The sequence below is a fragment of the Oryx dammah genome, unplaced genomic scaffold (genome assembly GCF_014754425.2).
Source record: "Oryx dammah isolate SB20612 unplaced genomic scaffold, SCBI_Odam_1.1 HiC_scaffold_2, whole genome shotgun sequence".
NCBI classification, from domain to species: domain Eukaryota; kingdom Metazoa; phylum Chordata; class Mammalia; order Artiodactyla; family Bovidae; genus Oryx; species Oryx dammah.
The window spans coordinates 153,556,450-153,574,881 of record NW_024070186.1 but is presented as its reverse complement, the minus strand read 5'-3'; the positions used below and the strand labels follow the sequence as shown (position 1 = coordinate 153,574,881).

At 41.9% G+C, this 18,432-nt stretch overlaps 1 protein-coding gene and 1 pseudogene across 12 annotated transcripts in view; one reads left to right on the top strand and one right to left on the bottom strand.

Moving 5' to 3' along the window:
• Window positions 1–1,322: 1,322 nt before the first annotated feature.
• SYNJ1 (synaptojanin 1) overlaps window positions 1,323–18,432 on the top strand; it is a 94,268-nt gene continuing 77,158 nt past the window's right edge. For 11 of the 12 annotated variants that reach the window (XM_040228149.1, XM_040228139.1, XM_040228158.1 and 8 more), the window contains exons 1-2: window positions 1,364–1,405; window positions 2,453–2,598. In XM_040228149.1, the coding sequence (XP_040084083.1) occupies window positions 2,475–2,598 (124 nt within the window). In that variant the 5' untranslated portion in view covers window positions 1,364–1,405; window positions 2,453–2,474. Of the gene's footprint in view, window positions 1,406–2,452; window positions 2,599–18,432 lie in introns of all 12 variants that reach the window. The other variant, XM_040228072.1, reaches the window with a different exon arrangement.
• Window positions 16,660–17,023, bottom strand: LOC120854303 (annotated as a pseudogene).

The window sequence follows — 18,432 nt, the reverse complement described above, 5'->3', positions numbered from 1 at the left end:
TCACTCCCTGATCTCAGGGAACTAAGATCCTGCATGCCACAAGGTGTGGTCATAAAAGAAATAGATTCTTCTGGAGAGGAAAAAGAAAATAAAGCAACCATAGACCAGAGTGTCTTAATGAGTTTAGTTCTGAGGCTACTGTTAGAAAGCACTACAAAGAGCAAAAACAGTTTTTCTAAGGAGATGGTACTAAACGAGAGAAATCCCCTCCGGTCCTCAAACTAAACCCGTGTCTTTGCATATTTCCTTCCATAAAAGAAGTGGTTTCTTTGCTAATGAATTGTAGCTACTTTGGTATCCTGAAATCCGGAGGGTTTCAGATTCTCTAAAATGGATGAAAAAATGTTAAGCCACATGACAGGGCGTGGAGGGGAAAATGATCTCGTGCAATACACTAAATTTAAATTCTGCTTTTGTTGTTAATAAAAGCAAGAAGGGAAAGAGGCAAAGCAAGAGGAAATGATTTCCTGAGGTGCAGAGTTCTTTTGAGTTTATTCCAGTTCCTTTTGACCTTGTGGGTTTTGACTTCATTCCCAAATTTAGGTCTATTAAGTGGAAATGGACTGAGAAGTCCATGGGACAAACTGATATTATCCAGGAAGCACGCTTTGTTGAAAAATGAGGATAGGGTGAAATGCTAAGATGCCCTGAGCTGTGAAATTACACGGTTGGCGAGAGCTATTCGCCATCCGGTGACGACCCAGAGCTACTGCCTGGGCCTCAGTACGGCCGTGTGGAAGTCTCGAGATCCTGGCTTGTGATTTCAGACAGCAGACAACTCTTTTACGGTGCTCCTGAGAGCTCCAGAACACACAAGAATACTGCAGCGAACAGAGCTGTTCCAAAGCGGGCAACCGGCTCTTCTCCTGCTACCTACCCAGACGCCGTGAGACACCATGGACAGCTCTTCAGGCGCTGCCCGCTTGTCTGGCGTGCTGCCGTCCCCAGGCCTAACCCCGAGCCCGTTAGGCCGGTGCGGGTGGCGGGGGGTAGTCCTGACGCCTTCTGGGGCGAGCCCCCTAAGTTTTCCTCAGAGTCCCTCCCCGGCACCCTAGGGGAGGGTCGGTAAGCTCTGAGGAGACCACGCGAGGGGAGGCGGGGGAGGCCGCATCTTCGCTCTCCCGGCATCCTCAGCGGTGGGATTTGCAGCCCCCGCCTGGGGAAACACGCCGCCCGAAGCGAAGGTCGCTGCGCGCGGAGGCGGCGGGCAGCTCCCGGCTAAGCGACCCGCGGCGCAGTCAGGGAGTGGGGCGGGACCTCCCACGACGCCCCGCCCCTTCCCCGCTAAGGGGGCGGGCCTTCCGCCCTTCGGCCGCGGCGCAATGCGGAAGAGATGGATGCGCCAGAGCGGAAGTGACGGTTGCGGCAGCGGCGGCCGCGGAAGGAGGAGGAGCCGGAGAAAGAGGTGAGACCGCCGGCCTTTCGGGGGGCGGGGAGCGGTCGCGGCCCGACCCACTGGCTGCGAGGCTCGCGGGCCGGCGCTTCCTGGAGCAGTCTCCTCCTCCGCAGCCCGGCGGCAGTGGTGAGCGGCCACCGCCGTCAGCCCGGGTACGGGAGGGCAGGCGGGGTGGGTGGGGGACCGCCGGTTTTATGCGCGGCGCCGCGCCGGGGGACTGAGGTGACAGCGGCTGTCAGCGTGCCTGCCCGCGGGAAAGGCAGCGAGTCCGTCTGGGAGCCGGGTCGTCTCTTCTGGCGTATAATGGAGGAATGGGGCTTCTCAGGCGCTTGCGTCCCCTCCTGAGAAGGAGCCGCTTTCCGGGCTGTCGACGGCCCGGGAACCCCCGAGGAGCCCTGGTCCAGTCCCGAGCCTGGAGTCTTCTCCCCACCTCGGTGGCCATTGATGTTTACCGGCCCCCGGACCCGTCAGCCGGCGGTGCCCCGGGCTTGGGCGGCTTCTCTTCACTGCCGCTCCCCGCCCCGGGAGCTCCTGTGGTGTCGGATAATCCTTTCTCCTCTCTCACCCCTAAAGAGCTTTGAATCAACCCTGTTCACCTTTCTTCCCACCTTCGTCTCCTCCCCCGCGCCCCCCAGCCCAGGGGATCGATTTGAAGTTTCCGAATCGTTTTCCCTTTCAAACGGCAGTGACAAATCCCGAAGCAGAAAGCGGATAAACCACTCCCGAGCGAAAATAGACTTAATTTTTTTTTCCTTTTTGGTAAACAGAAAGGGGAAACTCATCTTAACCAAACCGTTCTTGGAACTTGGAGTGATAAGAGAACCCTGTCTTGCCTTGCTATGAGACCGCTTTCCCTCTTGCTTTTCGGTAAAAATTAAGTGACGACTTATCTTTTGGAATAAACCATTCTGTCCTCTAGCTCTCTCCGCACCCCCGCCGCGTCCCCCCACCCCCACCCCCCCCATCAAAACCTGGCAGGGAGTGACTTCGTGATGGCTTGCAGTCCTTGCTGCAGAAGGAAACATTAGCTTCATTTGCTTTGCTTGGTTTTCACAGGGCTGCCTCCGAAGAAAGGAGAATGGCGTTCAGCAAAGGATTTCGAATCTATCACAAATTGGATCCCCCACCTTTCAGCCTCATAGTGGAAACCAGGCATAAGGAAGAATGTCTCATGTTCGAGTCTGGGGCTGTAGCGGTGCTCTGTAAGTCTTCTCTCGAAACCCAGCTCATCAGGATCTGTTTGCTTGCAATAATTCAGATTCAACCTTTTTTTTTCTTTTTTTCAAAAGAAGATTCTGATAACCCCCTCATTGTATTTCACCTCACAAGTCATGCTTTTATTTCCTTTTAACCAGACCTTATTGTTTTTCAAAGTTTTCTTTGCGTGCTGAAGGTTTTTGATGAGGGTGGGGAGAGATGCCAGTTTGGGTACAAATTTTTGCTTTCTTGGGTTCTGCTGCTGCTTCTAAAAGTAAATCTTTCTTTCCAAAAAATACGGTTGCAAAGTATAGCATATCATGTAAACCTGTAAAACAGCTTGCTTGACATTTTTGCAGAATGAACAGAATTTCTTATAGCTCAGGTATAGTCATGGACTATAAGAATATTTGTTTATTATTTTTGGAATATCTTATGATGAGGCTTTTATATTTTCGTTAAGAAAATTTTAAACCTTTAAAATTTCATGTAAGGTAGGTGCTTGATTTCATATTGGTTAAGAAATTATTTTGATAGTTTATTTTAAAGGAAAGGACTACTGCAGTCAGGAAAAATAGTAGATTAGTAAGATTTGGGTTATTTTGTGGGCAGATGGATAAGATTAAAAATATTAATTTGAATATTACATTTCTTAGTGTAAGATTTTGACAGGTAACTTCAGTTTGGGGTTATTTCAAATGTGATTATTGTTAGAGGCTTTCTTATGATAACTACTTGTCCTATATTATGTTTTTGCTATGTAGGATCAGTTTGGGTATTGGTCATATTTTTAAAAGTTAAAAATAACATTTGAAAGGCATACTTACAACTATAAACCCATGAGCATTAACGTTTCTCCAGATTTGGTAGGGAAAGGCTGAAGACCATATCTACATACAGAATATTAACATGCAGAATATTATGATCAGTTAAACCTGATCTTAATACTCAAAAATAATAAAGTTTTACCCTGATTGTGGAAATAGTGACATAATGGAAAATCTTAAGCAAAGAACAATGTATAAGAAATACATATTTTTTGGTAAATACAGTAACATGGTTTGAGTGAACAGGAAGAGGTTATGTGTTTTCTAAGAAACAATTAGTAGCATGTGTTATAAGCAGTCAGGACTTAGTTCGTTTACATTGTTATTTATACTTAAATCAACCAAACTGTGGCTTGCTACAGTGTTAATTTGCAAAGTATGTTTCTTTGTACTACAAATCTCATATTGATGAATTCTATCTAGATCAAAGACTGTCTGTGGGGAAAAGGTTTGTCTTAGCATATGAAACACTATTCAGCTGCTTGTGTTTTGGTGGTTTCCTAATTTGTCTAAATTCTAAATGTTTCTTCAATGGTGATTGTTAGTAATACTAGGAAGTCAAATTTCTGGCTGCAAAGTATTTATTACCTATAGGTCAGGAAGCCTAAGGATAATCTTAATTCCAAACCTCCAGCAGTCCTCTTTTATGCCAAATAATGGTTAAAAAAAAAAAAAAAGTAACTCCCCAGCTATCCATTTTGGCATTGCCACTGTGTTCAGTTGTGAATGACTCTTTGTGACCCCTTGGACTAGAGCCCCCCAGGCTCTTCTGTCCTTGTAATTTTCCAGGCAGAAATACTGGAGTGGGTTGCCATTTCCTACTCCAGGGGATCTTCCCTACCCAGGAATCAAACCTGCATGTTTTGTGTCTCCTGCATTGGCAGGCTTATTCTTTACCACTGTGTCACCCAGGAAGCCCATTTTTGAAGTTAGTGTTCATGTTAAGAAAATATTAAAAACATTGTCTCTACTACTTATTAACTGTCTCTATTTTCATTAGCTTTAGACTGTATAAGTAGTTGTTTTCAGAAGAAGAAAACTTTGAATGTTGCCTCTCTCTATAGAGCTCACATAAATGGATATTTAATCTTCTGAGTATGTCATTAGCTTTTCTATTGTAAAATTTAATATTTAAAATATTAATATTTAAGAGCTAACAAACCTTTTGATAAATCATTTGACTTGTAAAATTAATTTGACATTGTAGTCTGAATGCTACCAAGATGTGTACTGTGCTGTAGAATGTTCATTTTTAAAAGCCTTCACTTTTTTTTGAATACAAAAAAAATGTACTCAGGGAATTGTGCTGGGAAAATACTGACATGTTCTATTTATCTTCATCTATCTCAGTCCTTTGATTCAGTGGATCTTGCATGTTAATCTACCAGAAGAATCTTCTAAAATCATTTTTTATATTTAATCAAAGTGTTACCCCATTTTTCAGTAAAAGTTCAAACTCCTCAGCCTGTCAGTTGAGGCCTTCCATCATTTGGCCCCACCCCATGATTCACTGTTGACCTCCTTTAAGGGAGACTGATGTTACCTTAGCACCCTCCCAAAGTATTTTTCTTTTTCCAACCCTCATCCTTCCTGAAATGCTGGAATGCTTTTTTCTATCTTTCCAGTCAAAGCCAGTCAGTTCCAGCTTCAGAAATCTTCCTTCCGGAAGAATTTGCCCCACCCCCTCCTTCTTATTCTTGTCTCTTCCTTCCCTGAGTTTTGTGGACTTTAGTCTTTATCACAAGGTGAATGCTTTTTTTGTGCTGCCTTCATTGTTCTCTGTATGCTTGTGGTGGAAGTGGTCCTAGTAGGACTCAGCCTTCTAGTACCCAAAGTTTGTGACTTCTATAGGCTCCAGTTGTCCAGCTCTAAAGTTTAAACAATTAGACATCTTAGGCCATACATGTCATTAAAGATTGGAAGTCACTTACTTTTCTTGGCATAGGCCAGAAGTACCATGAGACACCCACCATGAAATGTTGTCTTTCCAATTACTGGCATATGTTAAAAAATAGGGTGCAAGTGAAAATCAGTTCCTGGATCCTCTTAGGGCCTGGATATCCACTAATCAGTCCAGTCCTGTCTTAATGTTGATAAAGATGTTAAATCAGTCCTGATACTATGACTTAATCAGTCAGTGAACCAGTATCTTTCAGCTCTGGATGCACATTATAATTTCCAAATGGTGATGCCTGGGCTACAGCCCCCCAGAGGTTCTGATATAATTAGATTGCGATGACTGTTTCTGAGCATGGTTTATGTAGGCTTTCTTATGATAGATTACGGCATAACTTTTCTGGCTTGCAGATTTTATCCAAAAATAACCATGTTTCCAGAATTTTAAATGCTGTTGTTGTCTACTGTGGGGTCAATATGGCAACTCCCTCCAGTAATTCTTGCCTGGAAAATCCCATGGACAGAGGAGCTTTGTGGGCTACAGCCCATAGGGTCGCAAAGAGTTGGACACAACTGAGCACACACGTACATGGCGTCAGTAATGAATTTTCTTAAACCCTTAGCCTGAACCAAGTGCTGGTGTTTCTGTAGCACTTTCGGCCTACGGGAGCATCACAGGACGGGAAACTGTTTCTGTGTCTCAGTGCTGCACTCCTTGAGGGAAAGGCCCATATCTCATTAGAATGTTTGTATCCCTAGTGTTTAGTTCAGTGTCTTACCTGTAATGCAGAATAAATGATTACGAAATAAATGGCATGGGGGAAGACTTGCCTAAACTAAATTATAGTATTCTATGTTGAAAGTGTTGTACCTTTTCATATAAAATTGATTCTGTATATTTTAAAGAACTGCTGGTTGACCAATTGCTGATTTAAAACACATATATTAACATGTTATTTGGATTTGTTACTGAAAAATTCTGTTGGAAGTTTTAAATATTAGCATTAACTATTAACCACATCACTAAGGTTTTTATGAAATGCCAGTTAAAATCTGTGATGAATGTTGTTTATAACTTCATAAGTATGATTAACAGTTTGTTTTAAAATTACTTTTCTTTAGGTAGAAAAAAATTTGGTTATTTCTTTCATTGCATGTATTTAACAACCTTCTGAAACATTCTTAGATAATAGTTAATATGCTTTTTAGTAGCATGCTCAGTTTTAGTGTTAGTCATTTTTGAAAATTACTAGTTCAGAAAAATGTTCAGTTGAACTGAAAATGTGGTGTCTGTGGAGCAGTGATCCAGGGTAGTGACTGTGACTAGTACACTGTGCTGAAACAGCATAAGCAGCAAGTGTGATGGTCAACAAGTTATAACACTACATATTTCTTCCTGGAACTAATGTAGTAAGAAATAAAAGAAGACACTATCAGTTTTGTGTAGAGTTCAGTTTTTCTCCTCTCTATACAGTTAGACACATGAAAAGACCATCACGAGGGAAGGACAAGTAGCCAGTCAGACAGACAGATGCATAAAACGCACAAGCTATCTCATTGTTTTTCAGCCCATCTCATGTTTCTGTAAAGGGAAATAATTTGCTTTATAATTGTATCCTAAATAGAAGATGGAGTAAAGTGAAGGTCAGCCCAGGGGAAATGGAGGATGATGCTCAAAATAATTTATGAATCACCTGTTTAAAAGATGGGGATGTAAATTGTTGATATAAATTCCTAACTCTTAAAAGGAGAGCTTCTGTTCTTTTTGGTATCACATGCTGGTGTTGTAGGAAGGATTAATTGCTTTTATCTGCCTAGTGGCAAGATTATTTTCAGGCCTTAACTCTGGACCTAGTTTTACCCCAGGCTGTTAGTCTGTTTCTTGTTTACCTCATTTTTTTTTCTCTCTTTTGTCTTATCATGGAAACATGAGCCATAAAACTTTGGGACAATATTCTCTGTCACAGAACGTGAAGTGAAACTTCGTGCTGTGAAGGAGTCATAATTGCCATTTACTGAAAGTTACTCTGCTAGTCCAACATTAAGCCAGAGGTGCCTAAACTCTCTTGTCTCATGGCATCTTGGGGTCTCATTAAGTTTTTAACAGCACCCTTAAGTCACTGTTATGTTCATTAAGTAGTTAGGTCCAAATAATAAACATTTACATCCCAACAACTTTAGTAGCTGTTTGGAAAAAATGATGCCAAGAAATTGAAAATAATTTACTTTGTTCATAAATAACCACAGTTATTTACTTAAAGTTTGAGGGTGCCTGCTGAGCACTCAACAGCTTTTCAGACCTTGGCACCAGATTGAACTGAACAGCACCACCCTCATTGCGTGTTCCACATTAACTTTGGAGTGGAAGTGTTTTGTTTTGTTTTTTTACCACTGAAAACCCAGCTGCCCAAAGATATGATGTCATAAAGGAATGTACTGCAATCAAATGTTAAAAACTCTAAACCACCCCAGTCTAATAGTTTGGGCAGTTCTTAGCATGTGGTGAGTATCGCCGTGTTTCCTTCCATTTAAAATATCCTTCATCTCTCCTGTGAGTTTGCTGAAGTGTCCTGGACCTTCTCAGCATAGAGTTTAGACTGTGGCACTAGACTTGCTTTATTTCATTAAATTCTGTGGGTTGTACTTTTGTCCCTGTTTCGAAAAAGTGGAAACTGAGGCTTGGAGAGATTAAATAAATGCTCCAATGACATAGTCTTAGCATTTGCTTTTTCACTGTAATTATTATTTGGGCTGCTGTTAGGATGGTGGTTATTGTTTGGGGGGAGTTGAGGAATTAATAGCAAAAAGACAAGAATGCCTGTAGAATTTTAAAGTTGAGTGAAATGGGCAGCATTTTCTAACGAGGACGAAGTGTTAAACTTGCTGTGTTTTGCCTACAAATTATTACTGTATAAGGGAAAAAACATGGTTTGATTTAGCATTAGGTCATTAAAAACCAGGTTTCTTTGCCAGGCCAAGTTAAATGTCAGCTTTTAGAATTTTGGATGACAAGTGTGGTAGGTGGTGATGACAAGCAGTATGCATAGTTTTTTCTTTTTTTTTAATTGCCACATGCTACCAGTCACCATGATTGCCCTTTAGATAAGTTACAGTGTTTTATCTCTTTTTAAGAAAAAATTTCAAGCTGAAAGAAGTGACTTTTTTATAGTTGACTTTTGCTGCACAGAAAAATGAATTTTAGACTTGTTAGATATGACTTTATGTTAGGGTTGCAAATTTTCACTTTTTTTGTAAATAATTTTTGGAATGTTCGTATTTAATAAAAAAAAAAAGAAGAAAGTAAATAGCAACTTTTAAATATCAATGCTTAAAAAAAGAAAACTACCCTTAATCCTCCATCCTGGGCAGCAGGGTTGTTCAGTGGCTCAGTTGTGTCTGACTCTTTGCAACCCCATGGACTGCAGCACGCCAGGCCTCCCTGTCCTTCACCAACTCCCGGGGTTTGCTCAAACTCATGTCCATCAAGTCGGTGATGCCATCCAACCGTTTCATTCTCTGTTGTCCCCTTCTCTTCCTGCCTTCAGTCTTTCTCATCATCAGGATCTTTTCCAATGAGTCAGTTCTTCTTATCAGCTGGCCAAAGTATTGGAGCTTCAGCTTCAGCTTCAGTCCTCCCAATGAACATTCAAGACTGATTTCCTTTACCATCGACTGCTTTGGTCTCCGTGCTGTCCAAGGGACTCTCAAGAGTCTTCTTCAATACCACAGTTCAAAAGCATCAGTTCTTCGGCGCTCAGCTTTCTTTATAGTCCAACTCTCACATCCATACGTGACCACTGGAAAAACCATAGCCTTGACTAGATGGACCTTTGTTGACAAAGTAATGTCTCTGCTTTTTAAAGTGCTGTCTAGGTTTGTCATAGCTTTTCTTCCAAGGAGCAAGCATCTTAATTTCATGGCTGCAGTCACCATCAGCAGTGATTTTGGAGCCCAAGAAAATAAAGTCTGTCACTATTTCCATTGTTTCCCCATCTATTTGCCATGCAGTGATGGGACCAGATGCTATGATCTTAGTTTTGTAAATGTTAAGTTTTAAGCCAGCTTTTTCACTATCTTTTTACCTTTATCAGGAAGCCCTTTAGTTCCTCTTTGCTTTCTGCCATAATGGTGGTATCATCTGCATATCTGAGATTATTGATATTTCTCCCTGCAATCTGGATTCCAGCTGTGCTTCATTCAGCACGGCACTTCCCATGATGTATTCTACATCTAAGTTAAATAAGCAGGGTGACTATATACAATCTTGATATACTCCTTTCCCAACTTGGAACCAGTCCGTTGTTCCATGTCCAGTTCTAACTGTTGCTTCTTGACCTCCATACAGATTTCTCAGGAGGCAGATGAGGTGGTCTGGTTTTCCCATCTCTTTAAGAACTTTCCACAGTTTGTTGTGATCCACACAGTCAAAGACTTTAGCAGTCAATAAAGCAGAAGTAGGTGTTTTTCTGGAATTCTCTTGCCTTTCCTATGGTCCAGTGGATGTTGGCAGTTTGATCTCTGGTTCCTCTGCCTTTTCTAAATCCAACTTGCACGTCTGGAAGTTCTCGGTTCACATACTGATGAAGCCTAGGTTACCTTGTTACTATAACATAGGGCTCATAGTAGTCCCTGGGCTTCCCAAGTGGCTCAGTGGTAAAGAACCCGCCTCCCAGTATAGGAGACACAGGTTTGATTGCTGGGTCAGGAAGATCTCTTGGAGAAGGAAGTGGCAGCCCACTCCAGTATTCTTGCCTGGGAAATCCCATGGGCTTAGGAGCCTGGAGGGCGATAGTACATGGGTTTGCAAAGAGTCAGATACCACTGAGCAACTAAACAACAATAGTAGGTCCTAAGTGCTTTCCTTTTTTGCCAATTAAGTTTGCTATAAGAAAAGGGTGAAGGGAAAATTTCTGTCTCACTGAATAGTAAAACCTAATTATGTGACCTTTTAAAAGAATATGTATTTATTTATTTATTTGACTGTACCAGGTCTTAGTTGCAGCATGTGGAATCTAGTTTCCCGACCAGGGATTGATCCTGGGTCCCCTGCATTTGGAGCTCAGTTTTAGCCACTGGACCACCAGAGAAATCCTATGTCTCAGATTTTCTAAATTGTCCTTAAAATATAGCTTAATGGCATAACAGGATCTGGATTTGTCCTCCCACTTTAAATAATAACAACAAAACACAAAAAGTGTGAAACAGTTGTCAGCCGTTGAACCATAGGCAGCACAAGACACTGATCCCTGAGAGAAGAAACAAATGAGGTGAGCCTTGTTTGTGGGTTGCTGCCTTGAGAGTTTCCAAGCTACAATAGCATCAGGAGGAACCCAGACAAAGCCTGGCAGTCTCCCCGAATTGAGACAGAGTAGGGACTTTGGGGAAACAGGGGCATCTAGAGTTCTCAGGACTGAGTACCAGCATAAGGATATCTGCACAGAGCTCCTGAGATGCATGGTGGGTTCCACGTGGTCCCTCAGCTGAGTTCTGTTTGGTGCCAGTATGAGAGGAAGCTACCAAGACTGGGAAAGAACCACCCAAAAGGAGCCAGGAAAAAAATTCCTGGAGCTCACCCAGGTCTGGGAATAGGTCATGGTCAACAGCCAGAATGGAGAAAGCTGTTTGGTTTGAGCACCCCAAGAGGGGTATATATTGCTTCATTAGTGGGGCCAAGTAGCTCTCGACCACATGCTGCTCTGGTCCTGCCCAACAGGTTCAAAGCAACACCCAAAGGGATCAAACTGTTTGCAGATAATTTCCAAATAGCTCAACTGTATCACAGAACACAGTTTAGCACTGGTCACAGGAACACAAAATGTATATACATATATCCAGCATTCAACCCTATAAATTTCACAATGTCTGGCATTCAGTTAAAAATTACCATGCATGCAAAGAAGCAAGAAAAATATGCCACATAACAAGGAGAAAAGTCAATGTGTAGAAAGAGATGCTCAAATTAATAAGAACATTAAAACAGTTATTATAAATATACTCCATATGTTCAGGAACACAGGAAAGAATGAGCATGTTAAGGAGAGGTATAAAAAATGTGAAAGACCCAAATCAGACTTCCAGAAATGAAAACACAATGTCTGAAATGAAAAAAATACACTGATAGGGATTAATAGATTAGACTCTGCAGAATAAATGAGTGACAGATTTGAAGATGCAGTAATAGACAACTTAAAGTGAAACATGGGGAAACAGACTTAAACAGATAAACAGAACATCAGAGGGCTGTGGGACAGTCTCAAGTGGCCCGATATATACACATGGGCTTCCTGATGGCTCAGCTGGTTAAGAACCTGCCTGCCAGTGTAGGAGACACAGGAGGTGCAGGTTTGATCCCTGGGTTGGGAACATCCCCTGGAGGAGGGATTGGCAACCCACTCCAGTATTCTTGCCTGGAGAATCACATGAACAGAGAAGCATGGCAGGCTACAGTCCCTGGGGTCGCAAAGAATTGGATATGAGTGAAGGGACTGAGCACACACGCATGTATACATAGTTGGAATCCTAAAAGGGAGGGGTGGAGCCGGGAAATATTTGAAGAAATTGTGACTGATAATGTTCCAAAGTTGATGAAAACTATAAATCCACAGATCCTAGAAGCTAAATGAACCATAAGCAGAAGAAACATGAAGAGAAAGAACTACACATGGTCAAATTGCTTAAAACCAGTGACAGAAAAATCCTAAAAATAATCCAAGAAAGAAAAAAGACATGTGTAGAAGAATGAAGATACGAATCATGATAGACGTTTCTTTAGAAGCAATTCAACCTGGGACTACCCTGGTGGTCCAGTGGTTAAGACTCCATGCTTCCAGTGTCGGGGATGTGGATTCGATCCCTGGATAAGCAGCTAAGATCCCACATGCTGTGCAGCATGACTCAAAAAAAGAAAAAAGAAATAGTCCAACCTGGCGGAGAAAGAGCTAGATCTTTAATGTGCTGAAATGGAAAAAACAGAACAATAATGAAAAAAAGCAAAAGCCAAAACCTTCTCCCATCTAGAATTCTGTACTCCATCACAAAGAAAGGTGATATAAAGACTTTTTAGATATTCAAAAGCCAGAACAAAGTGAGCTAATTATATGAATAGCGGTTTAGATTAGTATTGCTTTTCTTTATATCTAGTGCTAGTATTTTCAGAAATTCTGAGGTTATAAAGACTGAGTCAGTTTTGTTACTTGTGTATATATGTGTGTGTGTGTGTGATTTGCTTAGTCGTGTCTGATTCTTTGTGACCCCATGTACTGTAGCCCTCCAGGCTCCTCTGTCTGTGGAATTTTCCAGGCAAGAATACTGGAGTGGGTTGCCATTTCCTTCAAAGGGGTATCTTCCGGACCCAGGGATCAAACACACGTCTCCTGAATTGCAGGCAGATTATTTGCCACCTGGGCCTCCAGGGAAGCCCATTTTGTTACTTAGTTATGTTTAAACTCTAAACTTGAAAGATGCAGAAAGAGTGGAATGGATTTGTGCAGTTGGGGTTAGCCTTGTGAGTAGAGTGGCAGGAGGAGGTTTATCTTTAAAAATTCTGTATCATGTTTTAATGGTGACAGAGTTGCTTGAGGTTTTTAATAGTTGTTAATAAGAATTTGTGTTTCATCTTTTTCCACTAAAATAGGTTTTGCCTTTTTGCCTATAATGTAAGCCACTGTTATCCCTCTGTAGTGTTATACAGTATGAGCAGAGCATTCATGTTGGCATACATTTTGTAGCCACTGAACTAATAGAATTACTGTGAGTGCATTTGGAGAGATGCATTAACTCTCCCTCGTCAACTGGACACTATTTAATTACTCCCACATTTCAGGTTGAAAGAATGTACGTGCCCTTTACACTCCTAGATGATTCTGAGATAACTTAAGTCAGTTAAAAGTGAAAAGGGACTTCCCTAGTAGTCCAGTGGTTAAGAATTTGTCTGCCAGTGCAGGGGATGAGGGTTTGATTCCTGGTCGGGGAACTAAAATCCCACGTGCAGTAGGGCAAGTAAGCCTGTGCACCAAGACTGGAGAGCCAGCACACTCTAGAGCCCAGCCCACGCACCGTAACAAGAGCAGCCTGGCGCACTGCAGGCCATGGGGCACAGAGCCGGATGTGACTGAGCCACTGAACTGTGCTGAAGACTGTAGGATGGGGTTTCCAGGTGGCTCAGTGGTAAAGAATCCACCTGCCAAGCAGCAGACGCGGGTTCGATCCCTAGGTCTGGAAGATCCCCTGAGAAGGAAATGGCAACCCATTCCAGCATTCTTGCCTGGAAAATCCTGTGGACAGAGAAGCCTGGTGGGCTACAGTTCATGGGGTCACCAAAGAGTTGTGGACGCAACTTAGCAACTAAACAGCAACAGACCATAGGATTACTGTAGTCTGTTGACTACCTTACTGAAATGTAGATAAACAAAGTCTTTTAATATCCTGTGGTTCATATTCTAAGCATAGGCAGCATGAATCATTAAGTAAATTCCTAGCTGCTGGTACATTAGTGCTTGTTAGTGGTCTGTCTTGGTCAACGCTAGGGAAATGACGTTGGAGAATGGTGTAGAAATGTAGTTACCAGATGTGTAGATGTTACAACACTGTGTGGGACTGATACAGAGCTGGATAGAATAATTACTGATTGTGGATGGCACAGTTGAGATCCAGCCTTTTTAGACTGAGAAACTGGGGTGGAACCTGAAAAATGAAAAATGCACCTCCCCCTCGTGTAATTCTGTGTCCATGTGCTCTGTCTGTAGGGCCAGCAGGGCTGCTTGGGTTGGACAGATGATCGGCAACAGAAGACAGAACTGTCTGTAGTTGTCTGAGTTCCCATAAAGCCCCCACCAGCAGGGTGCTACACAGTAAGGAAGGGCTGGTGCAGGTACTGGGTTGATGGCCACCTTGACTGCTGCGTTCCTTCAGACCTGCTCTTCCTTCAGTCTTCTTTACTCGGGGAGGTGCCCTCCATCCACCTGGCTGTTTAAACCAGAGTTTAAGAATCACCCTCTACCCCTCCTTCACTCTAGTTTTACACATTCAGTCTATTACCAAATCCAATCCACTCAACCTCCTAATTTTATTGAGAATCCATGCAGTTTACCATTTCAGCTGGTTTTACACCAGTAATGCCACTGCATTCTTTTTCATGGACTATTATAATTGCCTCCTTCACTGGTCTCCTTGCTTCCACTCTCCCCACCCAACTCTTCAGTGTTTTTAAATATGCAGTTTACTTTTAAAAGTTTATTTTGGCTGCGCTGGGTCTTTGTTGCTGCGCCTGGGTTTCCTCTAGTTATAGCAAGCAGGGCCTATTTTGTTGCGGGGCACGGGCTCTAGGCGTGCAGGCCCAGTGGTCATGGGACATGGGTTTAGTTGCCCCATGGCGCTTGGAATCTTCCTAGCACAGGGAGCTCTTGACCCCTGCTTTGGCAGGCGGATTCTTAACCACTGGACCATCAGGGAAGTCTTAAATACACAATTTAGATCTTATTATTCACCTGCTTAATACCCTTCAGTGGTTGGCCACTGAACTTAAAATCCAAAGTCGTTAAAATGGCCTGCAATGAAATGGAGTCCCTGCCTCCCTCTTCACTCTTATACTGTGCTGTCTCTTGGTTTCTGTGTTCCAGCCACATTGGCCCTTTTTTAAGTTCTGAATGTCTCAAATTCTTTCTGGTCTCAGGGTCCTCACATATGCTGTTGCTTCTGCTCAAGATTTTATTTTTAAAAATAAACTTTTTCACACATGTGGAAAAGTACATAAGCCATAAATGTTCGACTTGCTGACTTATTACAGAGTGAACATATTAATGTTACCACTACCAGGTTGAGAACTAGAACATTATTGCTGGCTCTCCTTTCCAATTATTATCTCCATCATGATATGCAGAGATCATAACTGCACGATTTCTTGCATCATAGATTAGTTCTGTCTGGTTTCCAACTTACATAAATGAAATCATTCAGCAAGTATTCTCTTGCACCCAGCTTCTTTCATTCAGTGTTAAATATGGGAGATCTTGCTTGTGGTAGCATATAGCAGTAGTTTATTCATTTTCATTGCTATGTAGTATTCCATTGTATGAATGTTCTGGTGTTCTGCTGACATTGGCTTTATTTTCAATTTTTTCTATTATAGATGACTCTAGTATGAACATCCTTTTACATGTCTTTCAGTGCACATACTTCTGTTGGATATTCTTAGGAATGAAATTTCTGGTTTTAAGGTATATGGATGTTCCTGGAACACTCTTACCTCTGCTCTTTGTGTGTCTAACTTTCTGTTTATTCTTCAGATACCAACTAAAAGGTCACTTCCACAGGCAGGCAGGCAGGCCTGCCTCCAACAAACAATTTTAAATTAGGTTCTCACGTTGCAGTCTATTGGAACTCCATCATTGTACTTAATATAATTTTGCACTTGTGTGATTATATAATGCCTGCTTCCCAATGGAAGGTATTAGGGCACTGACTGTTTTTATTCCTGGAATAGGCATTCAGTACAGACTTATTACACCAATGAGTGAAAGGTTATTTTGAAATGTTACTAAGATTGGGATGTATAATTTATATAGAACACCCTAATTTGGACAGTGGGTTATCTTTCAGCTGAAAGTTTAGTTATTTAACAGTCCAAAGAAAACCTTTTTTTTTTCAAATAATTTTTTTCTTTATGTATGATAAAATGGAAGGAGGCTTTCCTGCCAGCTGCTTACATGATCTTAGATGAATCACTTAACCTCTAGTCTTTTTCTTCTGGAAATGAGTAGCTTCGCCTGCAGACCTCGAGGATCCTCTGACTTGAGGCTCTCTGCCTGCATGCAAATAAACCAACCACAAACTGCGGTGCATGCAACCTCAGGCAAATAGTGATTCTAGGCAGGGTATGCCTATTTGTCATCTTGTTTTCATATTCTTACCGGCTTTCTTCAGCTTGGTCTTCTGAATCAGCTAAGGAAAGACATCTGTTCCCACCTGGAAGGCTTGAGCCACAGCAGAATGTTGACTTTGGATGGCAGGATCTTCACTGAGTAGTGTAATTATTTAGCTTGAGGGCTTCCCTGGTGGCTCAGAGGTTAAAGCGTCTGCCTCTAATGCGGGAGACCTGGATTCGATCCCTGGGTCGGGAAGATCCCCTGGAGAAGGAAATGGCAACCCACTCCAGTATTTTTGCCTGGAGAATCCTGTGGACAGAGGAGCCTGGTGGACTACAGTCCATGGGGTTGCAAAGAGTCGGACACGACTGAACGACTGAGTGACTTAACTTTTCACATTGTAATTCATCAGAAGTTAGAGGAATCTACATTTAAATGTAATCTTCAGAAATACCATGTAAGTTTTTAAAGAAATGACAAATTTTTTTTATTACTCAAAAGTGCTTCATTTTTTATTTAGCTTTCTGACTCTGTGCTTGTGCTTTCAACACTTCCACAACGATCTGCTCCTCAATAAGGAAAGCGTGCTTGATCCTGTCACGGACACATTTAGCACACATGGAAGCATGTTTCTTCGTTTTAGACAATCTCATGAGAACTTTAGGTCTCACAGCACGAACACCTCTAAGTCAGCCTGGGCACACACCACATGCAGATTTTGGTGCTTTCCCAACCTTCTTGGTATAAAGGTAAACAATTCTATTACCAGGCGTTCAGGACAGCCTGGTTTTGTTAGAGGCGGTATTGTAGGACAGCCTACGATGGTATGTCAGATGCTGCACCATCCTGAATGCCTCTACATGCCATCCCCGCAAGAGGAAAAAGAAGTCCTTGCAGGTTCAAGAAATGACATTTTAAATTGTCTGATGATCTTGGATAATAAGATCTAATTTTGCTTCTTTGCGTTCAGATGGTGGAGTTAGCAAGGTGGGTGCAACCACCATGTCACAATTATCCTGTTTATTAAGCCTCTATTTATACTCATAACTCACGAAAGTCAAGAAATAGGTATATCATTGTTTTCATCTGAATTTCTGTACCTGATCTTTTTTTAAAATTTATTTAATTTCAATTGAAAGATCATTGCTGTACAATATTGTGTTGGTTTCTACCAATCATCAGCCTGAATCAGCCGTAGGTTTACCCATGTCCCCTCCCACTTGAGCATCGCTCCCACCTCCCTCCCCCTGCCACCCTTCTAGGTTGTTACTGAGCCCCAGTTTCAGTTCTCTGCATCATACAGCAAATTCCCATTGGCTCTCTATTTTGCATATGGTAACATATGTTCTATGTTACTCTCTCCATACATCTCAACCTCTCCTTCCTCCCCACAGCTGTGTCCATCAGTCTGTTCTCAGTGTCTGTGTCTCCACTGCTGCTCTGCAAATAGGTTCATCAGTACTATCTTTCTAAATCCCATATATATGTGTTGGTATACAATATTTGTTTTTCTGCGTACCTATGTTTCATTATTTGCCATAAATTCTCATTTGAAGAGAGGTATAACACCAACAATGCTGAGTAATGCAAGTCATGTCATATGACATAGTACCATAACAGTAAGCCAGTCGAACAGAAAAGGTGTTGAATATTGTGATAGAAAATAATTGGTAGGTTAAGTTTTGATAGAGGACAATTGATGTATTTATACACTGAGTGTTTTCTGTAGTCTGTAAAGAAATCCAAGAGTCTATAAAGCTATGTATAGGTTTATAGCTTCTATTTTCATTACTTTCCTGTAGCTTAAATAGGAAATGTAGGTTAGGCCTACCTTCAGACATTAATTTGTTCAATTCAAAAACTGTGAAACACCCTGAGTTAAGATAATGACTAAAGTTGTAGGACATCACTAGCTCATGGCTTTGGTAGTTTTCAATACTTAACTACTCCTCCGATGGTAGGTGAAGGCAAGCTTATGATCTTCCAACTATAACTTTGACAGGGGGCTCCCCTGGTGGCTCCGTGGTAAAGAATTCGCCTGCCAATGCAGGGGACACAAGTTCCATCCATGTGCCACAACTACGAGGCCACAACCACTGAGTCACCTGGGAAGCCCCATCAGCATAAAAAGGACTATTTTTGTATGAGAAATAAGCAAAAGATTTATGACAGAATATTAGCAATATATTTCATCCTTAAATATTTTTTGGAGAGTACGTGTTTATAGCACATATTTTACTTGCTTTAAATTCTT